The sequence below is a fragment of the Panthera onca genome, chromosome B1 (genome assembly GCF_046562875.1).
Source record: "Panthera onca isolate mPanOnc1 chromosome B1, mPanOnc1 haplotype 2, whole genome shotgun sequence".
In the NCBI taxonomy this organism is placed as follows: domain Eukaryota; kingdom Metazoa; phylum Chordata; class Mammalia; order Carnivora; family Felidae; genus Panthera; species Panthera onca.
The window spans coordinates 109,153,531-109,176,578 of record NC_138342.1 but is presented as its reverse complement, the minus strand read 5'-3'; the positions used below and the strand labels follow the sequence as shown (position 1 = coordinate 109,176,578).

Genomic DNA, 23,048 nt, shown 5'->3' with positions numbered 1-23,048 from the left:
CTCTGAATTTACAAAGTTGAGATGCATAGTTAATCAGACACATGAAAGACAGAAACACAAGGAATGTCTGAAGCAAAGGAAACAGCTCATTGTGAATCAAATAAAATGCATTCTTATGCAAGAATGACCAAAAATAAATTTCAAGTGGTTATCATGGTTATAGGAGTGGTGGAAGAAAATAAGTCTTATCTCACTTGTGGAGATATTCCAAACTTCCTACAATGAAAATACTCATGCAGAAAGAAAAAACAGGTTAGACTAAAAATACTCTAAAAGAACATGTAAGTGGCAAGAAAAAACAGAAATGTTATTAGAGCCAGTAACTTTTATGCACTCTTGATAAATATAAAACCATCAAATTAACACTTTAAGTTTTTAAAAATCTGAAGAACACATTAGAGCTGACACTGTGATAAGCTCTAAGCACATTCAAAAAAGTCACCCAGCACCCAGCTATCACCTCATACCCTAATTACTGATAAGTTACTTGCCTGCATGGCCAGGGCACTCATATCTCAATTCCTCCTACCAGTTTTGAAACTACCAGTGGCTTTGAAAATACAATCCTATGCTCCATAATTATTTCTTACCATTACAAAGAACAATAAAAATAAAACAAACATCTTTAAGCATATGTTCAATTTACGTTACAACCACATACATAATCTGCCTTGCCAGAAGTATTCCACACTACCATTCAATCTGATGAGTTAGGCCAGGCTCATTACTTAAACCACCTCCAAAGCCGCCAGGGTCTCTGGCTATACCCCTCTGCCTTAAGACAGGACACCTAGCCAGTCAAGTGCATTACACTGGTCTTTACACAGCTACTACAAACCACAACTTTATAATCTTTGAAGCTGGAACTGAATGGTATTCTGTCCAAGGGAGCTCTGAACACTTATGAACAGACTGTGTAAAAGAGCCTCCTGGCTTGCTAATACCCTGGCTACTGAAACCTAAAAGCAGGGACCTTTGGAGATGGTGATATACTCTGTCAAACAACTTTCCCAGCTCAGTCTGCACCACTGCTCCCATGCCACAGGCTGGTGAGCAGCATGGCAGCAAAACAAACAACTGGTATGTGCCAGGCCCTGTGCTAGGTTCAGCGACTAACTGATACAACACAAAAACAGTCTTTGTCCCTCAGGGCTTTCAAATCTACCATCGAATACTCTGTAAATATCTACTGTGTGCCAGACAGCCACCAAACACCTCTCTCCCACCCAGGTCCCACAGCACAAGTTCTAATTAATCCTTGCAGTCTCTCACACAGAGCCCAGACTTGACCTCAGTGGTCCTGCTCATCACGACACTTCAGGAAGCCCTTGGCAATCAGAGGTGGCATGTGAGATGAAACCCATGTGCCATCCTGGTCTTGACACTGGGACGTGCCAGCATATGAGGTACAGAAGCTCCAAGCTGTACACATACACAAAAAGATCAATTTATAGAAAATAAACCATAATGGGCAAAGCGCTCAACTAAGGCGGGGGCTTCACGGAAGGAGAGCCCGGACAGAGGTGAACAGGGAAAGGGAAAAGCACTCCAGGTTTGGAGGACTCAAGGAGAATCACGGAAGTGAGAAACACAAGAGGTGTGTTAGAAAACAGTGAGCCTGGCTAGAGTGGAGTTTAATATGAGAAACAATAGGCCAGAGCTGAGGAAAGGATCTGAATGACATTGAGGTGGGAGGGGGCGGGGAACACAGCAGGAAACTTTGTAGACCAGACCCTCCTGTCATCTTGGGGAAGTCACTTCATTTCTCTGGGCTTCAGTTCCCTTGAGGTAAATAAGTGAGGAGGTGGATCAGGGCAGAGATGGGGAATCCTGCCTCCACACCCACAGACAACATCCCTCATCAATCCCACCACTCTGTCTACCAGCCGCCCACAGACATGTGCCATAGCCAGACAAGCTGATCTCCAAAAAAGAGCCCACGATTCTGAGACTAAAGCTATGATGAAGCTGCCTTCAACAGGATATGAGCTTCTACTACTCACCCAGATGTCTAAAATTCTTCTCATCATTCATTAATAAAACAATACAACCCATGGTCTCTCACCCATCTCCTTAAATTCCTCATTGGTCAGTTCCAGCCATGCAGCATCCATGTCGTTGAGGTCGTAACGACACACACTGTCAGCCAGCGTCCGGATATCAACATAGCCCAACTCTGGAGGCTCAGAGCCCGGTGAGACAATGTATTTCTTGGGCCTGATGAACATGAGGGATTTCTCTTCAGACACGACCCTAGTTAACAAGAAAACAAGGCAGCCACGTTACCCTTCCTGCCACATGAAAGGAATTCATCACAAGGCCCAAAGCTTGCTTCCACTTCCAATGCCCTAAACCCCAGGTTCTCACCAGACAAATTGGCTTAAAACGTCACTGCTAATTAACATCACTGTTAATAAAACTAAGTAGAAGTATCATTTAAGCCCCCAAAATGGAAAAAGATACAAGTGAAAAAACACTAAAAAGTCCTCAAAACCAGCTTTACCAGCTTTTTCCAACTGGCTTCCCAGGATCCCACATGCCCTGAGCCTTCATCTAGGACAGCAGTTGCTCTGCTGGCAACACCTCAACACCAACCTAACTTTCGAGAGTTTAGGATAAAATCACTTTCCATCAATCAGGCCTGACCACCCTGCTGAAGGCCCAGCACTAGGTTCAGGCAGGACAATGCATGGCAGAACACCGCAGAGCCAAGGGGACAAACCCATCACCTCTAATCTGAAAAATAAAACTAGGCCTTGTCCATTACTAATCAGTCTAAGAATCTAAGAGGCCTAGCCAAGTGGGGGACTCTCCCAACATACACTCAGGATCTCCTTATAACTGCCAACCTCCCCCAACCTGTTAACACCCACAGAAGAGCTTTCCACCATACCCCACTCAAAAGAAATGACACAAGACCCAATCACCCCCAACACGGAATGAAGGGCTTTCTCTTCCTAAAGACAAAGGCCCAGCATCAGAGCCCCACACGCCCACCACATCAGCAAGCTGTCCAAGGAGTGTCCAAAGTATTTTCATCAACCTTACAATTACCAGAGCGATTTTATCTATGTGACACTCAGGCAAACCAAAGGTTGTTATTTCTCCTACTCAACTAAGAGCAAGGTTTTAACTAAAAACTCCAGAAGCTGTGGTACCACATATTTCTCTGATGCTGGGTTCCTCTATCCGCGCCCCCCTCCACCCCCCCCCCAAAAAAAAGATTCATAGAGGAATTCCTGGACTGGGACTGCCAGCACTCAAACAGTCGGGATTGTGCCCCAGATGCAGATTCTAAGGCAAATGCAGTGTTTACCTTGCAGAGCCCAGTTTAACATTCCACTCCACAGGCCAGAAGTCCAGCCTACAGGGGCATCTGATTGGTCATTTAAGCCTGCATATTTATGTGGACATTTGTCACAGATCCAAAACAATGATCATCAGCAACAGTGAATGAGTCCACTTCACAAGGCAGGCAGCTGAGTGACAACACAGCAGAGAAACCAGGTGCTAGTTGAGCACAGAGGCCCTGAATCCTCTCTCCCTGTGAGGAACCTCCAGTCAGTTGAGCAAGACAGCAAAGAAATGAGCAAACTGGTCCTTTATGCAGAGGGAAGTCATCAAGGACCCGGACCCTCAACACCCTTAAGGGGAAAAGTACTTTGTAAGCAAATCCAAAGGAAGCCCAGCAAGAACAACTGGGCAAAGTCCAGCCATAGGAGAATTCATCAAATATAGCCCTCCCCTTAAGCTCCCCTTCCACCTAACCCTGACCTGGCAGGCCTCCTCTCCAGAGGTGCAGTCAATCCCCACAATATCCAAGAAGCCGGGCCCTCACTCCTCTCCAGAGTGAAGACGATCTGGGGGTAGGTGAGGGACAAGTGGAGGAATAAAAGTTTTCCCTCCCCCAATCAGTTCCCAAAATGTCTTGGAATTTGCCCTCCTCTCATGAAAGTGCAGCCAGCACCTTCCCAAGACAGCTGGAATGTGTAGTCTGGAGGCCCATGGTCCTCAAAAATCACTACTCTATGGACCTAAAATGTGTTTCTACACATTTCTATTGCCACTTGAGGCCTCATCATTTCACTAACTGAAACACTGCTCTTCTCAGGCACCTGGATGTCAGGGCAGAAAAGCAACGGCAGGTGGAGAGGCACGTCTACCTGGCCACAGGCTGAGGGATGGTCCCAGGGCTCACAGGCACCTGGACTCCTTTCTCCCACTCCTGTCTCCAGGGATCTGCCAACACATAGTACTCATCTGGGTTCAGCTGATAGGAGTCATGCAACTTCATAGCGGTGATCAGGTCTGTCCTAAACACCTGGAAAGAGAGAGAAAGGGTCACTGACATTTGATACTTGCATTTTTATTCAGAGTGCTGGCAGCTGCAGGGTAACCATGGAGCTGCTGCGTAATAAGGTCACTGTATCAGCAGAGACCCAGTCTGACCGACGACCGGAAGCCCTCAGTGGGCCACAGCCTTGGCCTCTCAGGCTTGGGGGCAGCATGGCTCACACTACCTTCTCACTTCCTCATCAACTCCACAAGCCTGAGGTGTCTCTGACAAGCAACAGAGAAACCTCGTTGTCCTCCCCTGAGAAATCTCATGAACTCTCAATTCCAAAGACTGCTGCTGAAAACACACACCTAAAAAATCTGTGGAAGGAGGTATTTCACTCAAGGATGCTCTTTTGGTAGATGTTTAAGAAATAAAACTCCACTAACCACTTAACACTTCAAGCCAAAACCTAGAACCACCAGGGCCTCCTCTTCTATACTCAGACTGCAGCCACCCAGCTCCTGCCCCCCAGGACACTAGGGCTTATGGCAAGGTGGCTGGGGAGTCAGGCCCTGGTTGGCAGGTGCCAACGCAGAAGTACAGGCTAGAAAAATATGGGAGAGAATTGGGGACAGACCAATGGGGTCAAGTCAGAAAGGGGGCTTGTAAAGAACATGTTTACACACCTTTACCTGATGTAACTTCTACAAAGGAAGCAACATTAGTGGGGAAAGCAGAGGAGGGAAGGAGAGTAAAAGAAAGACGTAAGCAAGCTACTATACTCTCTCTTCACCTGGCCAAAATCAGACCCACAAAACTCAAAAGTATCGCTGTACTGAGGGAGCAAAGTGGCACCCGCATGCCCGCTCCTCCTGACTGGGGACACGGCAGGAGCACAGCCACGGCCTCGTCCTCCATCCTCAGTCCACTGGTGTCTCAGGGCTACATAAGGAAGCTCCAACCCTGGCATCAGCACCAGCCCAAAGTTGTATTTGGCACGAAGCAAGCCTGCATCCGTAAGCTACACTCTGTTTACACAAGTCACAATGCTGAACTCTCTCTTCTTGGGACAGTGAGTTCTTTCTTACGCTGCTAAGCACAGTTCACATTATATGCCTGCTAATAGGTCCATTTGTTTTTCCTGGTGGCTTTTCAGACTGGTGATCACTTTAATAAACTTCACCATAGTCAGACCACCGTCTGAGGCAGTGTCTGAATAAAAAGGCCATTTCTCCAGGCTGCCATCTCTCAACACCGACTTTTCACCAGTATGCCATTTCTTGTTTCTAACGTTCCAGAAAAAAGGAAGAACCTGGCTGTGCAGCCTCCACAAAAGCACAACTAAGATCAGGTTCCCTGACAGCCCTGAGCCACCTGACGCACTGGTCTGCACAGGACCTTGATCATCCGTGGCCTCCTCACCCCCAAAGAGGAAAAGTCCTTGAAAACAAAAATCACAGGAAGCAAGTCAGTTAAAACACACATTCCAACTACAACTTACAAGTAATAAATAAGGGAGTTTGCCAAAGAAGGAAAAATGAAACTGAAGCAACAGGATGAGAACAGGATGGCCCACCATTCCTTTACTAAAAGACTCAGAGGAGGACGCCAAAAACTGAAAGAGATGCCCTAAATGAATTTCCAAGCCTCTGGCAGAGTTCAGAGTTAATGCTAACCTAAATATAAAGTAGTCTGAACTAACTGCTGAACTCAGAGAACTTTAGAAAAAAAATCAGAAACAAAACCGGGGTCAGGGACAAGACCAGTGCCATCCATGCTGCTCAGCCCCATCTCACTGCCTGGTGCTCAGCACGCCCAGTACCAGCATACCTATTCGAGTCACCCTGTATTTTTACCCTCAAGTGACAGTACAGTGGTTGTGGAGGCAGCACAGAGAATTGAAGAAATAAAGGCAGGCAGAGCCACTCCAATACCTCAGAAAAGGAGGGGAACACTGCAGGTTCAAAATGACAAAGGCCTGGAATAATCAAGGCAATAAAATGGCCACCTGCCCATGAAGGTTTGATCTAATGTCTCCTGGGATGACTTTCTGCAATTTTAAAGGATATAAAGTACATTTCCTCATGGAGAATGTTATTCCACAACTAAAAATTCCTACACTGCTCAACACAGTGTCCCCCAACACTCCCATTACAGTCAGAGAAAATGAAGTACCTGGTGGAATGCAAGCCTCTGCTCTGAAGCTACAGGATGAGGTGGTCTTTGGAGTCATCCCGTGAAAGACGCAGCACAAAACAAGGGGCTGAACCAAAGGCTCTCTTCCCCACAACCTGCCCACCTGAAAACCATGACAAACTAAAATGCCCTTTCTTCAATCATTTAAATCCTCAGAGCCTGGCAGAGGTTGTCAAAGAAAACATATCTCAGGACTGGTAGAAGGCCCTAATCAACAAAGGCCAGCAGAGAAATGCACCTAAAAGCAATTGTAAATAAAGAGACAATAGAGAACAGGTAGGTAAGTAGGTAGGTAGGTAGGTAGGTAGGCAGACAGATAACAAAACGTGGGGGAGTAGGGAAACAGAAGAAACAAATTGAAAAAGGGGGAAAAGCCTTAAGCGTAATCGCCAAAACAAAACTCCCAGAATTACAATGGGTTGTTGCCAAATAAGCCACAAATTCATGGCCAAAACTAACTTGAGGCTGGCAGTGACTGGCAGCAGCCGAACCCGCTGATCTCCTGGCCAGAGGAAAAGTTGTTGGGAGCCAGCGAAGATGAAACAGAAAAGGAAAAAAAGAATATAATTAATAGTAATAGCTAACATTTACTACTGAGCACTTTTAAGTGCTTAGTATGTATTAATGTCTGTGTATTAACCCACTTAATCCTCACAAGAATCCTCTGAGGCAAACACCTGTGTTATCCCCATCTTACAAATTTGGAAACTGAGGCACAAAGAAGTTAGATAACTTGCCCATGATTGCAGAGAGGCATCGATTTCAACCAACCAGGTGTGTGCCAATCATATGTTCTCATGCACACATGTAGGACATGCACAATCACACCATCACTCAGGAAATACCTCTGAAGGTTTTCGATCTTCATGTCTGGAGCACGAACCTCTCCTGTGCTGAGATCGGGAATTCTGTGACCAAGTAGTTGAGAGGCCTAAAGACAAATAAATATCCAAAGAGGAACAATTAAGAGCACACAAATCACTGTGCGTTCACAGGGATTTTTTAAACCAAATTTGGCAAGGCTCACCTCAGCACCTCCCCCATGCTCCTCCAATCCCAGTACTTACTTAAACCACTCACTTTCCAGAGCAGGCCTAACAAGCTTGCTCTGGTTCTCACTGTGTATCACAGGTACAGCCCACAGGAGGGAAGGCCTTTTAAGAGCATCATGCATGTGGAGCCTTCATCTGTAAGCCTGCATTTCTTATGAGGTTCAAAGTCTCACGTTGGTAAATACAAATTGAGAAACATTGGAGTTTTCAGTAAACTTTTCTAAATGCTAAGATCATTATGTTCAATCCTAATGCCACCCGCCAAAACTTAAAAAGAAAAAATCTTGACTCCACAAATATAAAAATTTAGCATGCCCTAGAACAGGAAAGTTCCAAGACTGCAATAGACTAGGGGCTATGGCCAAATAACCTTAAAATTGCCTACTCCCCTTTCCCAAGAAATGGCCAACTGGCTCTTTTCTGTGCATTTCTTCCACATTTCTAAATAACTAATGGTCTGTTATCCAGCATCTCCCCCACCAAGCCACAAAATCTGGAAACCCTACCAGGGCACCCATGTCCCCTAACTGCCTCCATGTCTGAGTTCCTCTCAGGCCCGAAGACCTCTCTATAGCAACAACTCCATCCTGCTTCAGATGCTCCCTCCACCCAGGTGGCAATTCTCTTGCCTGATGTCCACTTTGTCTTCTATGCATCCCGTAAATATTAGTGTTCCTCCTTCCTGTTCCGAGTGCTCTCCCCAAGGAGCACTCACCCCTGCCCTCTCACTCAGTCTTATCCAGTACGCCCAGGAAACTGTCAGACTTGCATTCCCACACTCAACTCCGTCCCAAGCTCCAGGTCCACGTTCACCTTCAGATAAGACATAAAGCTCCGGGTTCCTTAGAATCAGCCAACTCAGCGTGACAAAAACTGGACTCAACATTTTGCCCAAACCTCTTATTCCTCTTGTGTTTCTACTTTGATGAATACCACTATCATTTCTATTAGAATTCAAAAACCTAAGAGTCATCCTAGACTCTCCTCACTCAGGACACATCCAATCAATGGCCAACTTATATTCAAATGCAACTACCCAATACCTCAGAATCCCAGCCTCTTTTCTCACCACCTCCACCTCTGCCTCCTGTCACTTGTTTTATGGTCAACTGCAGTGGCCTCCTGTTTGTGGGTACCAGATCACCACCAGAGCTCCCAAACATCCCTCACAACCACCTGCAGTGGGTGTCTAACTACCTACTCACCTCTACCCTGAACACACACTGTACTGTTTCCCAGAAATTAACAACCCCCTCACCCTGCAAATAAAAGCCCGAGCCTGAGGGAGTTGCGTTCTACCAGCAAAACCACTTGCCACTCAAACAGGAAGCTCTTATCTCCATGGATTCCAGAGACAAGGAACAAGAGAATCAAAGCACCCTTAAGACCTTGGAGACATCAAGAAATAGATTCTGTACATAAGCCTATCATCAGATTTGCAATGACCAAAACTAAACGAGATTTCCAAACTCCTCTCTGACAGGGAAGATGTGGGCACTACCCATGATCACCAGTTCTGAAGGCTGCTACTGGGTCAACTGACTGTTGTTAGGTTAGCAGAATTAGATTTCCTACAGGTGGTCCTACCATACTGTTCAGTAAATACTTCAGAAAAACTCTTCCTTTAAAAAAAAAAAAAAAAAAAAAAGTATACCTCTTTAGACTCCAATGAGTAAGAATGTTTCACTCCCACACTGAAAGAAAGATTCTGGGCACAAACAGGGGTGCGAACCCAACTTGCAGAAGTTCTAAATATGGTCATCAGTGGAAAAAGGAAAGGCAGAAGCCAAGTGAGGAACCTGGAGAGAAAGGCAGGTGGCTCCCATTGTTAAGCCCCTTTTCACCATCTGGTACTGCAGGCCACCCTCCGGCCAGCCCACAGGCTGGAAGAGACAAGGAAGAGTGATAGCAACTCTAGAAAGATGCCCAGGGGTTGGAGAAAGATGCAGGGAAGAAAAGGCATAGGCCCTTTCCTTTGAGTTACTATGAGAAGGGTTACAAATGATAAGAAAACTAGAAATTTTAAAAGAAATCACTCCACTGCTATACTTTAAAAATGAACATGGAGTGAGGGGAAGTGAGTCTTACAGTCAAATACTTACACAGTTAAAGCAGAAACGGCAAACTTGCTCATTTTTAGTTTTTGTGACACTCTTGCCTCTTCTAGGGGATCTGTCAGAGCCCCTCCCAGGTAGTTGCCAAGGTTCCCAGGAAGTGTACAGCTTTGCTAGCCAAGAACACACTCCAAGTAATGGCAGTCACTTAGAAATTTTTCTAGGGCTGTTTCTATATTCTTGAAAAAATAGTCTGTGCCACATTTGCTTTCAAAATCATGTACCCAAAGATGCTACAAAATTGGGTATCTGATAGTGTTATTATCCAAGAGAAACTCTGGTCTACCCAGAAATAATCTGTTTCTCTTCCTTTTAATTTACCTAATGAAAAAAGAAGAGAAAACATAATCTATTACACGCACTTTGCAGAAAGGGAAAGACTAGGGAAAAGGTAAAATTTCAATTATAACTGACAAAATGGAGGTTTATAAATAAAAGTCAAAAACCAGTAATCAACCAAATATCTACCAACAAAATGAATGAGTGAACAGTGGTATCCATACAATTTATTATCCAAATTACGGTATATCCATACAATGGAGTATTACCCAGCAATAAAAAAAAATGAGATGTTGATACATGTAACATGAATTAACTTTGGAATAAATGTAGAAAGAATCCAGACAAAAAGAGTACATACTGCATTATTCCATTTACATAAAACTCTGGAAGACAGAAACTAATCTGTAAAAACAGAAAGTAGATCAGAGGTTGACTAGGGAAAAAAGAGGGAAGGATTATCTTGAGTGTAATGATTTCAAGGGTATAAACATTTCAAAATGTATCAAAGTGTATACTTTAAATGTATGCACAAAAAAAAAAAGGGATGATTTTCTATCATCCAGTAACAGTAAAGGAAAAGATAATGCTCCATTTTACTTTACACAGGTGGTTGTACATAAAACCTAGATTTCCCTGCTGAACCAGGTGAGAATCTGACGAGGGAACTAGAAGGCCCTTCCATGTCCAGCAGCGGTATTTGTTCCTGGTGATCTCTGTCTGGTTTATTTGCTTTCAAGCACTGGGTCAAGAGACATCAGGGACAAGACACAGATGGCTATTTACAACATACACCACAACTAAGTTGGTGTTGTGCACACAGCAGATTCTCAAAAAAATTTTAAGAGGAAAAAAATATAATGTTGCTGAGGACAAACAGTCATGCTCAGTAAGAATCACCAACACTGTTAACTCAAGAATTGAAGGTGACAAGCACCAAGAATATACCCATTTTACCTATTAGAAGATACACTTTAAAAAAGAAAAAAAAAAAAAGATATGCTTTTGTGCTCTAGGAAAACGAGGTCATGGAAAATAATACATTTAAAGACAGCTTAGTGGGGCCACTGCTTCCTGATGGGAATGCACTGACATCTACATTCACAGAAAGTCTACAGGCAAAAGACTAAAGTCTTATAATAACACACCACTTCTCCCTACAGCCATGCTCTCTCCAGGCATCTCCCACGTGGTCAAGAAGCTCCCAGAATATTATCCAAACAAAATAATTTTTGCATCCTCTTTAAATTAAAAAAAAAAAAAAGTTATGTAGTTGGGGGAGCTTGGGTGACTCACTCAGTTAAGCATCTGACTCTTGATTTTGGCTCAGGTCAAGATCTCACGTTTGTGAGATCAAGCCGCAAGTCAGGCTCTGCGCTGTCACTGCAGAGCCTGCTTGGGATTCTGTCTCCCTCTCTCTCTGCCCCTCCCCTGCTCACGTGACTGTCTCTCAAAATAAATAAATAAGCATTTTTTTAACGTTAAAAAAAAAGGTTATAAAGCTTTTTTTTGAAAGTATGTTGGATGAAAACAAACAAAACAAATTAAACCAGAACTGAGAGTATTTCAAATACCTCAAGGAACAGGAGATAGTGACGTATGCTACAGCAAAACACTAGCCAATTTTAAGTTCTTAAAAACCATGCACTACGATTACACTTGGTTGGTGCTGCATTTTGTTTTTATTTTCAGAATGTTAAGAACATTTAATGGCAAACAGCTAAAACTATACCAAGTAAAATTCTTTATTTTGTTACTTTCAGGAGAGGAGCTGGGAACCCTAAAAATTTGACAGTGATGTCTAAAAAATTATTTTATTGCCCACAAAGATAGGATTTCCTAAAGTCCACCTAAGTGAATTTAAAAATTCTGCACATGTACACAGTTTAAGAACAATTCTCTATTAAAAAAAAAAAAAAAAACAATTCTTATTAAACACTGAAAAGAATGAATAGAGAGAAAATATCTTGTTTTGTTTTCGTATCCCCAAACTCCCATTAAAACAGAAGTTTGTGGAGTTTAACAATACAAGTTATAAAAGGTTCATAGATCATAGCATCATGAGCATGGATCTTGTACATGCACAGAGCATTCTGAATCCTGCTTTCTGGTCCTACTAGGCAGGTATCTCGAACACTCACCTTTGAAATTAAAAATAGCCATGCTTCTTGCCCTAGATCTAAAATAAGGAAAAACCTCAAGAGTAAATCTACTACACACTGCCCACATTGGTAACTCATGTGTGATAAGCCAGGGTGCATAGTGCATGAAAGGTTCAGAAATTACAATGAATGGTGGTCTGGGTTCATACCACCACAAAATGCAAACTGTGAAGGAACCTCATCACTATTAAATGGCAATCTTCTGTCTCAAACACTACTTCTAGACACCAAATACCACACTGGTGTCTTCAGGATGTTAAACCACCCTAACAAAGTAAGGCACTTAGGACCAGCAAGTATTAAGTCTAGCAGGCCAGCTGGTGTCACAAAAGTACACAGACCCAAGATACACACCTATGCATTATTTCAAGGCTAGGGACAGCCCCGTGCAAGTAAAGCAGTGCTATGGAAACTGCCACCACAAAGGAAGCAATTTAATGTAGTTTATTAGCTTTTTGCTTTAATTGCATGATAGAAGACAAGCCTCTAATACGATTGCTGTTTTATCATGAGCTGACCCTATACTTCCCACAATTCCTCCATCCCAGCATAGCTTTGCTCCATGGTCCAACTCACTTCCACCTTCCAAAGTACAAAAACTTAATGCATATATTCAAAAAACTGGCTCAGGAATATTTCAACGTAAATATACTTGGGTTTTCAACCAACTGACATACAAATGTTTCAGTTACCCAGCACTCCTGCCAACATCCAAATCCAATGGCTACAGAAGACTAGTCCATGGACTAGATCATTTTGTGCTAATTGCTCCTCAAACCCAAGAGGATGCTTGCTCTACCTGTCAATGTCAAAGCCAAGCCACTGTCAGGTTTGAAAAGGGGCAAAGCCATCTCTGTGTGCCTTAAGGAGACACACAGTACATATTTTGAAATATTTGAGCCTAAATCCCTACATTTCAAGAATGCCTACACAACTCCTTGGTGTCTCAAGATGCAACTGATGGAGGAAAAAGAACAAATTAAAAGCATAGGCGGGGTGCCTGGGTGGGTCAGTCGGTTAAGCATCTACCTCTTGATTTTGGCTCAGGTCATGATCTCAGTTCATGAGATCGAGCCCAAGTCTCTCTTTCCCTAGATTCACTCTCTCCTCTCTCTGCCCTGCTTGTGCTCACTCTCCTTCTCTCTCAAAACAAATAAACGTTTCAAAAATTTAAAAAAAAAAAAAGTATAGTCAAATAAGAAATGTAAGTGGAAGCAGAGTTAACTTTTATGCAAAAGAGAAACCACCAAAGACCTGCATGAAGGTAAACAAGCACAGCCAACTGAATTAAGAAAATGAAGACAGGGGCGCCAGGGTGGTTAAGTGTCCAACTTCAGCTCAGGTCACAATCTCACTCACAGTCCATGAGTTCGAGCCTTACGTTGGGCTAGGTGCTGGTAGCTGAGCCTAGAGCCTGCTTCGGATTCTGTGTTTCCCTCTCTCTCTGCCCCTCCCCCACTCGCACTCTTGTCTCTCTCTCAAAACTAAAGAAACATTTTTTAAAAAATGAGGGGTGCCTGGGTGGCTCAGTTGGTTAAGCGTCCGACTTCTGCCCAGGTCATGATCTCACGGTTCATGGGTTCGAGCCCCACATTGGGCTCTGTGCTGACAGCTCAGAGCCTGGAGCCTGTTTCAGATTCTGTGCCTCCCTCTCTCTCTCTGCCCCTCCCCCATTCATGCTCTGTCTCCCTCTGTCTCAAAAATAAACATTAAAAAAAATTTTTTTTAATTAAAAAAAAATGAAGACAAATTATCAAAAAATATAAGGGAACTCATTAAATGCAGTGAGACATAAAGAGGTACAAAGCAGAAAGTACGTTTAATCCACTAAAAATTGTGGTGTCTCTTCACTGTTTATCTGTAAGCTGGAGAGCACCCAGAAAAACTGAAGTCCTCTCATAACTTGGTTTACCACTCATCAACCTGCATTAATTACCACGTGCAAAATTAGTAGATTTGAACTGTACTCAGATCTCTTTTCTGCCCATTCATCATCACAGGTAATGGAGCAGAGCTCAATTGGGTAAATGGAAGAGACGGAAATGTTTCAAGGCCAATACAGGTGTGGTAACTGGGCAGCCAAGGAGGGTCCCCAAAGGTACCTGGTTCCAGACCCCCAGCAACACACCAGGCCTTCCCACAGGGAAGTCAACACAGCCCTGAAATTAGGAAATTCAACCAGAAAAGGAAGCCCTGCTTCACAACTTCAGGGAAAACTTTAAAGTATATTTCTCTCATTATTTCTAAAAAAACTTTTTAATTTCCCTCTGGGCCTTTGACAGGCACATTTAAAAACACCCAAAAAACCTCCCAAAAACATCATTTTCATTTGGCTCCCCCTTATCTGAGCCAAAGATCCCATATTTTGGAAGAAAAAACAAAATGTGCCAAATGGACAGTATTAAGTAATATTTAATTCTTGTCTTACTTGTACAGGAAAAAAATGTAAGGATGCTGATCAGAGCTGTTAATTGGCCTGAGATAACAATCCATAATTCCTGCCAAAAGAAAGGACACTTGATGTTTTAATTAGCCTCTGCAGCTTTACTGAAGATAAAAATGCAATCTCCTTTAGTTTGGAAATACTGAACAATAGCTAGTGGATCTCATTCCCACATTTGCCAAAACCCCTAAGAACAGAGGATCCTGGGCTGGGAAGCAAGAAATGAAGGGCTTGTTTCCCTGGGCCACACCCTGGCACAATATGTAACTTTAGAGATTGGCTAGGGCCACCCTGTGCCAGGAGCCCAGCAATTACAATGCAGCCTGCAAATACCCCAACACTATTTCATCCAACTGTAGGGCCAGTCCTCCACAGGGCACCTGGAGAAAGGCTTCAACAACTCCAATTGCAGCTGGATGAGTGCTTGCACTGGCACAGAAAATGCCCATCCATCCCCAACTGTAAATACCACACTGGTATTCCCCTGGATCAGGCCAGAAAACAAAGCAAAGGACTCCAGTCCCAGAGGCCAGCAGGGCCTAGCCACGGCTACAGTCAGTGTTGTGGCCCCCACGCTGACGTCCGCAGCTGCCTCTCCTTCACTTAGACATGTTTTTGCATTGGGCTGGGAAGTGCTGCCAAAATTCTGTCAGGGCTGCAAGCTGGAGAGGCTGGGGAGTGGCCACTGCACAGACCCAGCCCTTCTTGCAAATCAGGGCTTTCCAAGTGCCCAGACCCAGCTGAGGACCAGCTCAGTTCTGCAGACCCAAATGCAAGGGCAGAAAGCACCCCATTCAGACTACCATGGGCTTACAAAGAAGGATGGGATCCAACACAAATAACCAGGCTGGTGCCAGAGGCCCATGCTATGAGACAGTTGCCCTCAGAGAGGTGGAAAGGGTGTTCCATGGAGTGGACAAGTACATATTTTATAAGCTTTAGCATTGCAAGGGTTCTTATTGAGCTGTTTTTTTACTATTATCATCGTCCACCATAATTAACAAATCATTAAGCCTGGATAGACAGCACGGCCATAAAGCATCAACATATGCTTTATACTGAACTACCTATGACAAAAAGGATGGCCCACCTAACTTCCACTAAGAGGTATCATTCTTGTCCTCCTCCACCACCACCACTGGATTTCCATGTCTAGCCTAGAAGAGACAGAACCCAGCTTCGTGGCCTATCTAGGGTAACCCTCCAGTACCCTATAAATATAAATGCTCTGCCTCCACCTTCTTCAGGGAAACTAGCACAGATAAGAAGTATATTAAGAGGAAGAAGAAACTGGCTGTCATACCATTAAGGTGACTTTTGATGGACACATTCTGGTGAACTTTGGGCACTCTATTCTCCCTTTCTAACAAGAGTTCTGGGTGGAAATTCGTATTTAGATGAAATATTTGGTCTTCTAAGGTGGTTTCAGGCTTAACTGTTTCCCCCCAAAATTATTATTTTGAAGCCTAATTCCTAATACCTCAGAATGTGACTATGTATGGATAAAAGCTTTAAAGGGGCGATTAAGTAAAAATGAAGTCATTAGAGTTGACCCTAATCCTATCTCACTGATGTCCTTAAGAGGACATTCAGACACAGAGACACCAGGGATGCACATATGCTCAGAAGACCACGTGAGGACACAGTAAGAAGGCAAGCCAAGGAGAGAGGCCTCAGAAGACAGCAAACCCGACACCTTGATCTTAGACTTCTGGAACTGTGAGAAAATAAGTATCTTCTTCTTAAGCCACCCAGTCTGTGGTATTGGTTATGGCAGCCCAAAAGGTCTAATACAAGTGCCTCTGGGGGCTATTAGGAGCAACTCTGAGGTGGACTAGAATGGGTCATGGTCCAGAACTGCACTGTCCAATATGGTAGTCACTAGCCACATGTGATTGCTTTTAATTTACATTTTAATTAATTAAAGTTAAAAAAAAAGTCTTAAAACCTAGTTCCTCAATTACACTAGATTAGAACACTTACATCCTCTTGGGCAACTCTAGACCAGAAAGGGGAAAGCTCTAAGTCTGAGAGAACATTCAAGGAGAATCTTTTCTTTTTTAAGGTTTTATTTTTTAAAATTTTCCAACGTTTTTTATTTTATTTTTGGGACAGAGAGAGACAGAGCATGAACGGGGGAGGGGCAGAGAGAGAGGGAGACACAGAATCGGAAACAGGCTCCAGGCTCCGAGCCATCAGCCCAGAGCCTGACGCGGGGCTCGAACTCACGGACCGCGAGATCATGACCTGGCTGAAGTCGGACGCTTAACCGACTGCGCCACCCAGGCGCCCCAAGGTTTTATTTTTAAATAATCTCTATACCCAATGTGGGGCTCCAACTCTGCAACCCTGAGATCAAGAGTTACACCGTCTTCTGACTGAGCCAGCCAGGTGCCTCCAGGAGAATCTTTTCTAACCCAGTTAGAATTTCCTTAGGGAGGAAATGAAGCAGCAACAAAAGCAAACAGAGTGAGCATAAACCTGTTGCTCAATGCCAAAAAAAATATTAAATAGGACTATAAGCCTCATACTGGGCATTATTAGTATGTGAGAGAAAGTAATTCATGAAACCTTCTTCTGATTAATTCTGAACCTAAAAACCAAGACTTTTTTAAAAATTGATGTAAGACAAAACTGTATTCAAGCAAGCATTTGAGCACTTATGACTCTTGAGAATACTCTGATAGGCACCACAGGGGGCAGAAAAGAAATATCTCTGTATGGTTTTGCCTCAAGGAGTAAAAAGCCTAAGTAAATATTAGAGAAAGCAGGTAGTGAGGGTTGTGCAATGACAAGTGCTGAGAAGTTCACAAGGCACTCGCAAGGGCTCTGCCAAGTGGTTTTAACTGCAGGCACCTGGGCACAGACCCTCAACACCCTTGTGAAGTAAAAGCAAAACCCTTCTCTGTGGAGCCCCCAATCCTCTTTCTCCTTCCCTCACCCAGTTTTAACTCTTGCCCTATGCCAAACTCAGCAGCTCCCACTGTCTGTCTCCAAAGTCCCAATCCCTTAGCTCAAGCCCGGCCCTTCACCGTGTAGTCCACAGCTTACCATCCAGTGTACCCCAAAAACGTGACACCAAATCTCCTATAGGCACCAAATCTACTTCCCACTGTCCCATGCCGGTACCCAAAACTCCCAAACAGAATGCTATGTTTGAGTTCTTCTGTTTTTCAAGCTTCTGGTCCTGCCCCCTATGCTTCCCATGGCTTAGCAGACAAGCACCACTTTCTAATTTGCAGCTTTTACACTGCTGCAAACTTGGAAGACCAGAAAACTAAAACTAATCCTGTTTGCCTAAAAACTATTTCATCCTTCGGGACCTGCCCAACTTTCAACTCCTCTGTGCTTCCCTGGCCCTCCTGTCCTCTGAATTCATGCTAACATCTATATATTTCTAGTGAGTGTCAAAAAGACATCTCTAACACTTCCCTAATGACTCTGTCAGAGCTGGATTTTATATAGATCTAAGACAGGGTTCCTTGAAAGCAGGCCCAATACCTTTCCCATTATGTAGCAGGGCAAGCACATTTTCTGAGTTTAATCTATAGTGTAAAACATAAGCTGACGGGCTGGAGCTCAGGCACTGTGCTAGGTACAAAATTTCCTTATTATCTGAGGGAAGCTCTTCAAGTAGTCTGTTAGCTTCTCAATACATAGAAGCTGTGTGACATTTATTTTGACTGCCTGGAAACCAACTAACTTCTGGTTCTCAGCTGCACTGTGAAAATATGGGGATGCCAGAGAGCAGAGATGCAGAGAGCAGTAGTATTAAATATGGTCAACGCTAAAAATCAAGTGAAGAGCACAGCATGGACTCTTGACTTCCCTTACTTAATATTTTTACAACACTCTAGGCAGTCTTCAATCTCCCTTAGGAGTTGGACTAGTTGATAATTACCTGGCTTCGATTAAGTTCCCTCTTCATAAATAGCAACTCTAAGTGCCATAAATGATGTTTAGGAAAAACAGACACACCAGCGACTCTTGGAACTGGATTATTCATCCTTGGATAACAAACCGGAAGGCTGAGGAATGCCTGCCTGCAGTCAACCTTACCAGAAAGATTTGGTTACAGACCTGCAGTATCACACTCAGATGTGATTCTCCAGGCCTTGGCTTTCTCTGACCTGCCTGATATGCAAAGGGCCTCAACTATTTAAAGCATTACATTAAAAAGTCATGTTTTTACACTGACCCAAACGTTGGTAGGCTCCAAGAACAACAAAGCAGGACTTACTGCCATTGTCGTCAGAATCCTCACTGCTGCTGGGAAGGCGACCTCGTTTCATGATCTCCCCGGGAAACAGCAGGCAGCCTGCAAAGCAATGAGACAGCACTTAACCCAAGATGATAATACACAATCATCAAGTTGTGCTTCAGATAGCAGCACAGGATTTACAGCATACAAAAGCAAACAATCGGCTTTAAGGAGCATTTGCATTGTAAACAGTAAAAAGACCAAGGATACATAATTAGGCACAATCATTAACAGGACAGGTTCAAAACCAAGGGGGAAGGGGGGGAGAAGTCAAGTATCAATAGGTCTCCCAAAGGTGCCAGGTTTCTCTCTAGTTCCAGTTGACATTATCACTACCAACTACTCCAGGAGTCTTTTTAGCTGACTGGCGGCAAGCACTGCAAAAAAAAAAAAACCCGCGGCAATGAGCACAGTGATTCCTCACTACAGACAGATTCATATTTTACGTGTGTATATGGGGGATGGGGATGAGGCTGTGCCTGAATGTGTGAATATTTACACTGCACTGGGCAGGATTATGCTTCTCAGGCAAATTTTGCTAAAATAATCCTAAAAGCCAAATAATCTGGAATTCTAGGAACAAAACGAACGGGGGATTGGGAAAGCAAATACCTCCTCCAGCCATCTCCAACCCCTCAGCATTCACAGCTGGAACAGAAAGGGACCAGACATATAATTTCTGATCCAGCTCCCTCCCCTTTACTCATGAGAAAACTGAAGCCAAAAAGTTTAAGCAGCAACTTGCCCAAGGTCACACTGTAAGCAGGAGCTTCGAATTCCAAAACCAATTCACTGCCCTTGACCCACCTCCTTATAGCCTGGTCCAACCAACCTAACTTAGCCAGACACCTGGCCAGCCTTGCTGACTCCTTCCAGATGATAAAAGGCCTCCAGCACCACCAGGTAAGAGAATGACTGCACTCAGGAAAGAGAGCAGTGGACCAAGATTAAGAGCCAGTCAATGAACTTTATAAGTCATACGGTCATAATCACACAGGCAGATCTCTAAAGAAATCCAAAGAGCTTTTCCAAACTGAAATTACTAATCACCTTGACATTTTTAGGACGCTGATCTTATTGCAGAGCAATGATTCTCAATGAAGGAGGAAGGCTTTTCAAGTCAGAAGTAGCCACCTAGCCCCTCAGAAAAGTACATCCCAAGTTCCCCTTCACTGGGAATCACAGCATTAGAATGCGATGTGTTTCCCAGAGTGCGGCACACAGGCATGGTGTGGAGCAAAATGTGGAGAACCACCATGTTAGAACAAGACAGAAATTAGAAACCCAAAGCTCCACTCTAAATGGACCTATAAAAGAGACCAAAAAAAGCAAAAAACACATCATACTGTTCCCAACTACCAACAAACACACCTATATAATTGACTCAAATATTCAGGCCCCTAATCTAGAATTCCAGCATTTCACATTTTCTTTCTGAGACATTTGCCAGTTAAGGTTTGTGAGTTTTTGTTTACCAACTGACTCTTCAATAGAAGAATTTACCAAGTGGAAGCCCAGGAGTCATGATCTGGGCCATGGGCTACGTTATGGGCTAGGGTTTCATACTGTGGGGCTGGGTCACAGTCCTAAAACCCACCCACCCCTTTTCTGCGGAGCCCCCTTCACCCATAACTAAACACCCAGCAATCTAGAACTTGGCCTGGGGCAAACCCATTCTAGTCAGAAGCTTCCAGAGCAAACACCTGTAGCCCACCTTCCCCCCCACTTGGAATGACTGTCTTCTCTGCCCTGTCACCATGTGCCAAAAACTGACAGCTAAACTCTCCTCCAACCTTTCAGAGAAGGGAGCCCTCCTCCTGTCCAACAGGAGGCGCAAAGAGAAAAGGGAAAAGCAAAAGACCACACATTCCTAACTAGCTTCTCAGGCCTAGGTTACCAAAGAGCTAGACAGACAGACAGGCAGACAGACAGACAAAGGAAGGAAGGAAGGAAGGAAGGAAAGAAGGAAGGCAGGCTACTTAAAGAGGAATTCCTTAAATTTACGGTGTGATGTGGCACAAGAAGGGTGCAGCTCCCACCTCCTGAGCAGGTGTGTAAGAAATGAGAAGAAAGAGGCAGAGAAAGCCCAGGAAACACTCCCCAGGTAGAAACAAGGAAACCAATGCTGATCATATCTCCACTGATTCAGACAACTTAAATTTATCTAAGGAAAAGAGCTTGAAGAGCTTAGAATCAGAATATTTTTGAATCAAAAAGCCTTCCCCTCCTAGCCTTCAAACACAACTCACAGAGAAAGCAGTCACTAAATAAAAAAAGCAAGCACTGGCCAAAATAGAATGATGCTCCTAAACACACTCTCAAGCAAAATTATGCAAGTAAAAGAAGAATAAAAATAGTCTTTTTCTAATGAATTCCATTTTCATCCACCCCAAAAGATCTTAACAAATGAAGGTTGAGAATGAGATACTGTACTTCTCCAAGGAACCTGGCACAATAAAGGGGGGTGGTGCATGGCAGAATTTCTTCCTCTGTGGCTCTAATGTACTTAAACCTTGACATCAGGCTAATTCATCTCACCTGGGGTTACCTGCTATATCAAGAAATCAAAGTACACATTACTATCTTTAAGACACACAATACAGGGGTTGTATGCTTCAAACATCTGTCCAATAAAAGACAGTGCAAGAAAGTAGAGGGCCCTCACATCATTGCCATTGCTAACTCAGGGCATGGCTAATTATCTAAACACTGGAAGGATACGCAATAACTAATTAAAACTCGGAACACTCCAAAGAAAGCAACAAGAAGATATTATAGCATATAACGCATGCCACATATATGAATACCTAACATAGAAGGAGGTGCTGCAGGAAAATGACCATTTCTAACCTCATGGAACTTCTGGTCTAGTTGAGGAGCTAGACAAATTCAGTAACAGTGCCTGACAGTGGTAAACACAACGCCCTGTAGGAACAGAGGTTGATGGAGTCAGGGAAAAATTCTGAGCAGAGTCCTGAAGAACAAACAAAGGGGAGATAGCCAAAAATGCAAGCACAACATTTTGGTGGTTGTGCTTTGGTTGAAAAGCATTTAAGTATCCAACGACATACATATAGCCTACCATATTACTCTGCACCACATCTTCCCTTTCAGAATCTTACTATTTGCTCATTTCTTTACTAACATACATCCCTTTTTTACCTTATATCCAATTGCCAAAGCTTACTGATTCATAATGTAGGACTCTTTCAAGTTCCCCTAACTTTGCCCCACAGATTTGTCTTCAAACACCTGGATACCTTTAAACACCTCCCTTCCTTTCTCCATGCCCACAATCTCTTACCCCTTCCCATTATCACAATAGTTTAATCCTGTGAAGTGACCGAATCAAGTCACTCCCTGTGCAAATCTCTGTGTTGCACACTTGCAAATGGGTCCAGCCAGAAACTCCTCTGGTGTCTCAAAACTCTACCTAAGCATCTCTCCTAACAACTCCCCCATGGCTAGGCTTGTCTCTGCTGGTCCAGGCCTCTTTTGGTTCTCAGCCTCTGCTAATGCTGGCCTCTTTGCCCTTTCCTCCCTACCTACCCCAATCCCACCTTTCTCAGGGAGTCAGCTCAAAGCCACCAAGCATGGTCCCCCATTCCAATTAAAAGCACCTGCATTCTCTACCACTCATTTCATCTTTCAGAACTTTTTCACCCGACTTTTTAATGTGCTTTCTTTAACAATCAACTCTTGCTTTGCATCATCACTTAAATGTTCCATGTACGTGTCTCTCTAAAAATTTACAATAGGGGCAACTGGGTGGCTCAGTTGGTTGAGCGTCCGACTTCAGCTCAGGTCATGATCTCACGGCTTGTGGTTTGAGCCCCGCGTCAGGCTCTGTGCTGACAGCTCAGAGCCTGGGGCCTGCTTTGGATTCTGTGTCTCCCTCTCTTTCTGTCCCTCCCCTGCTCATGCACTCCGTCTCTCTCTCAAAAATAAACATTTAAAAAATAAAATAAAAATTTACAATAAATTGGTCAGAACAGAAATCTTCTTTAGTTAAATATGAAATAAAGACATGGCAGAGAGGGTACCAAGCCAAACACAGCCTCACAGGGCAGCTACAAGAAGACGCACCAGGAACTCTGGTCCAGTCCTCACCCAGACATTCTGCCCAGTTTCATCAAAACTGACTCAAAGTGATTACTCAAAATGATGCCACTTACACTCAAAGTGTCCATTTGCCATGAGAAGCATAACACCTAAGCAGACTTATTATTAGTACTTATTATTAGGCATTTGGGATTTTGTGC

General features: G+C 43.7%; 1 protein-coding gene across 11 annotated transcripts in view; it reads right to left on the bottom strand.

Moving 5' to 3' along the window:
- The window catches only part of JADE1 (jade family PHD finger 1), a 59,659-nt gene that overhangs the window by 23,300 nt on the left and 13,311 nt on the right, over window positions 1–23,048 (bottom strand). For 6 of the 11 annotated variants that reach the window (XM_060654189.3, XM_060654192.3, XM_060654190.3 and 3 more), the window contains exons 2-5: window positions 18,766–18,843; window positions 7,321–7,406; window positions 4,164–4,321; window positions 2,066–2,253 (exon numbers count right to left, since the gene is read on the bottom strand). In XM_060654189.3, coding sequence (XP_060510172.1) covers window positions 2,066–2,253; window positions 4,164–4,321; window positions 7,321–7,406; window positions 18,766–18,817 — 484 coding nt within the window. In that variant the 5' untranslated portion in view covers window positions 18,818–18,843. Of the gene's footprint in view, window positions 1–2,065; window positions 2,254–4,163; window positions 4,322–6,934; window positions 6,978–7,320; window positions 7,407–14,510; window positions 14,581–18,765; window positions 18,850–23,048 lie in introns of those variants that run through there. The other 5 variants (XM_060654194.3, XM_060654195.3, XM_060654196.3 and 2 more) reach the window with 3 other exon arrangements.